General features: G+C 45.0%; 1 protein-coding gene across 1 annotated transcript; it reads left to right on the top strand.

Annotated features, from left to right (window-relative positions):
- On the top strand, window positions 542-1,506 carry LOC110431391. Its single transcript, XM_021450482.1, has 4 exons — window positions 542-650; window positions 778-810; window positions 932-1,124; window positions 1,210-1,506. Exons 2-4 carry the CDS (start codon window positions 779-781, stop codon window positions 1,504-1,506), a joined length of 522 nt encoding a protein of 173 aa, XP_021306157.1. The 5' UTR covers window positions 542-650; window position 778.

Raw genomic sequence — 1,799 nt, forward strand, 5'->3', positions numbered from 1 at the left:
TGTATAATTATAAACTAACTAGATTTAAAAAAAATCGTAAAATACATATATATATATAAACTGTGTAGTTTATTATTTTTATTTTTATTTAATATTTTATGTATGTGTTTAAATATTTGATGTTATGAAGTGAAAAGTTTTTTAAAAAAGAACTGCCGCAGTCCGTCAATCGTTTTGGATTTGGGAATTCGCCCCAGCCCATGGATCCAAAACTCCGGTCGGCCGACGTCGGTGCACGGTGGAGGAACGCTCGGAGCCGACTCCGCCCAATTTTTTACAATTTGGTTCTTTTTTTGAAAAAAATTCACAATTGGACCCCTGGAAAATTTAAATGCAGAAATGGACCCAGGGGGTCGGCGCCATGCATCATGGCGCCGAGGTTTCACGTCTCGGCGCCATGGATCACGGCGCCGAGGTCCTGGCACTGCCTTCTCTCGTGGATCTGACGTGGCAGGCGCCGAGCTCGGCGCCACAGATCACGGCGCCGAGCTCCCTGCTACAAATCGGCCGACAACCTTCGCTACCCTTGGACACGGTTCATATTTTCATCTCCCCTCTCGGCTCTTTCTCTCCAAAAACCGAGCACGAATTTGGATTCAATATTTGGACCATCAAAAGTTTGATTTGTTCCATAGATCTTGAAGAGCCAGGTATACTCTTTGACATATTAGTTTTTGACTCATTGATTTGACCTATATTACACGTATGTTGTAGACTTAGATAAACCATTTATAGTTTTTTGAATGGATGATTAATATTTTTCTTATGCAATCGTAGAATGCCACGTCGTGGAAAAAGTAGCAAACCAAGGTAACCTTTCGACATGTTTCGATAAATTTAATTCCTTATTATTTATCATTTGGTAAATTGTAGTTTTCGGTTCAATCGTTATTTGCTATGACTTCTTAGAATTGAATTATTTGAACTGTAGCTATGGCCGGACGACCGGTAGTCCGTACATCCACAAGCCGCTTCCTAGCGGTGTTCCAGTACCTATGTGCTTTTGTGGTGATCCTTGCAAGGTAGAAATTTCGGAAGACGAGGAAACCTATCGGCAGAGGTATTGGATGTGTTCGAATTTTGCCTGGGAGCCTACGCCAAAACAACGCCGCAGTAACTTTATTGTAAGTTATTTTTTCTATTGTGCACTTATTAATTTGTGTCCTACGAAGCATGATTTTAATTTTTGAACAAATATATTTGTTGCAGACCCCTCCACCATTGTGTGATTTTGAGCAGTGGATCGACACTGAGGTTAAGGAGTCCGACAAGCGGCTTCTACAAGGCCTAAAGGAGTGGGATGCAGAGCGTGCAGAGATATTAGAGAAGAGACGTAGAGAGGAGGCTCAAAAGAGGGAGCACAAGGAAGAGGAGGAAAGAAGACGTGTTGCTGCGGCTCGGGAGGAGAGGGAAAAGAAGCTTGAGCGTGTGCGCCGAGCGAAGGCAGCGATTGATGAGAATCCAGATGCCCAGAGGAAGGGAAAGTGGCCTCGTTGCACTCAGTAGTTACATTACCTTCAGTGTCCCCTGTCGCGTCAGGGAAAAGAACACACCCAAATAGGTGCAAGATCCAAGCTCTACAGTAGTAGGCAACTGTCTCCTGGTCCGCATGTGCCGGACAATTACCAAAGCTCTGCCTAAGCCAAGCAATTGGTACCCCAGTGGTGCGCTGCGTCGGTGCCTCCGGAGGAAGTGGTCTTCCAAGGAAGGCCTCAACTCTGGCCCTCCAACCATCGGGCCTGCAGTGTCCGATAACTGGACGACCTCTAACACTCAAACCCAGGATCTTCTGAGTGTCC

The sequence above is a fragment of the Sorghum bicolor genome, chromosome 10 (assembly GCF_000003195.3).
Source record: "Sorghum bicolor cultivar BTx623 chromosome 10, Sorghum_bicolor_NCBIv3, whole genome shotgun sequence".
Lineage (NCBI taxonomy): Eukaryota > Viridiplantae > Streptophyta > Magnoliopsida > Poales > Poaceae > Sorghum > Sorghum bicolor.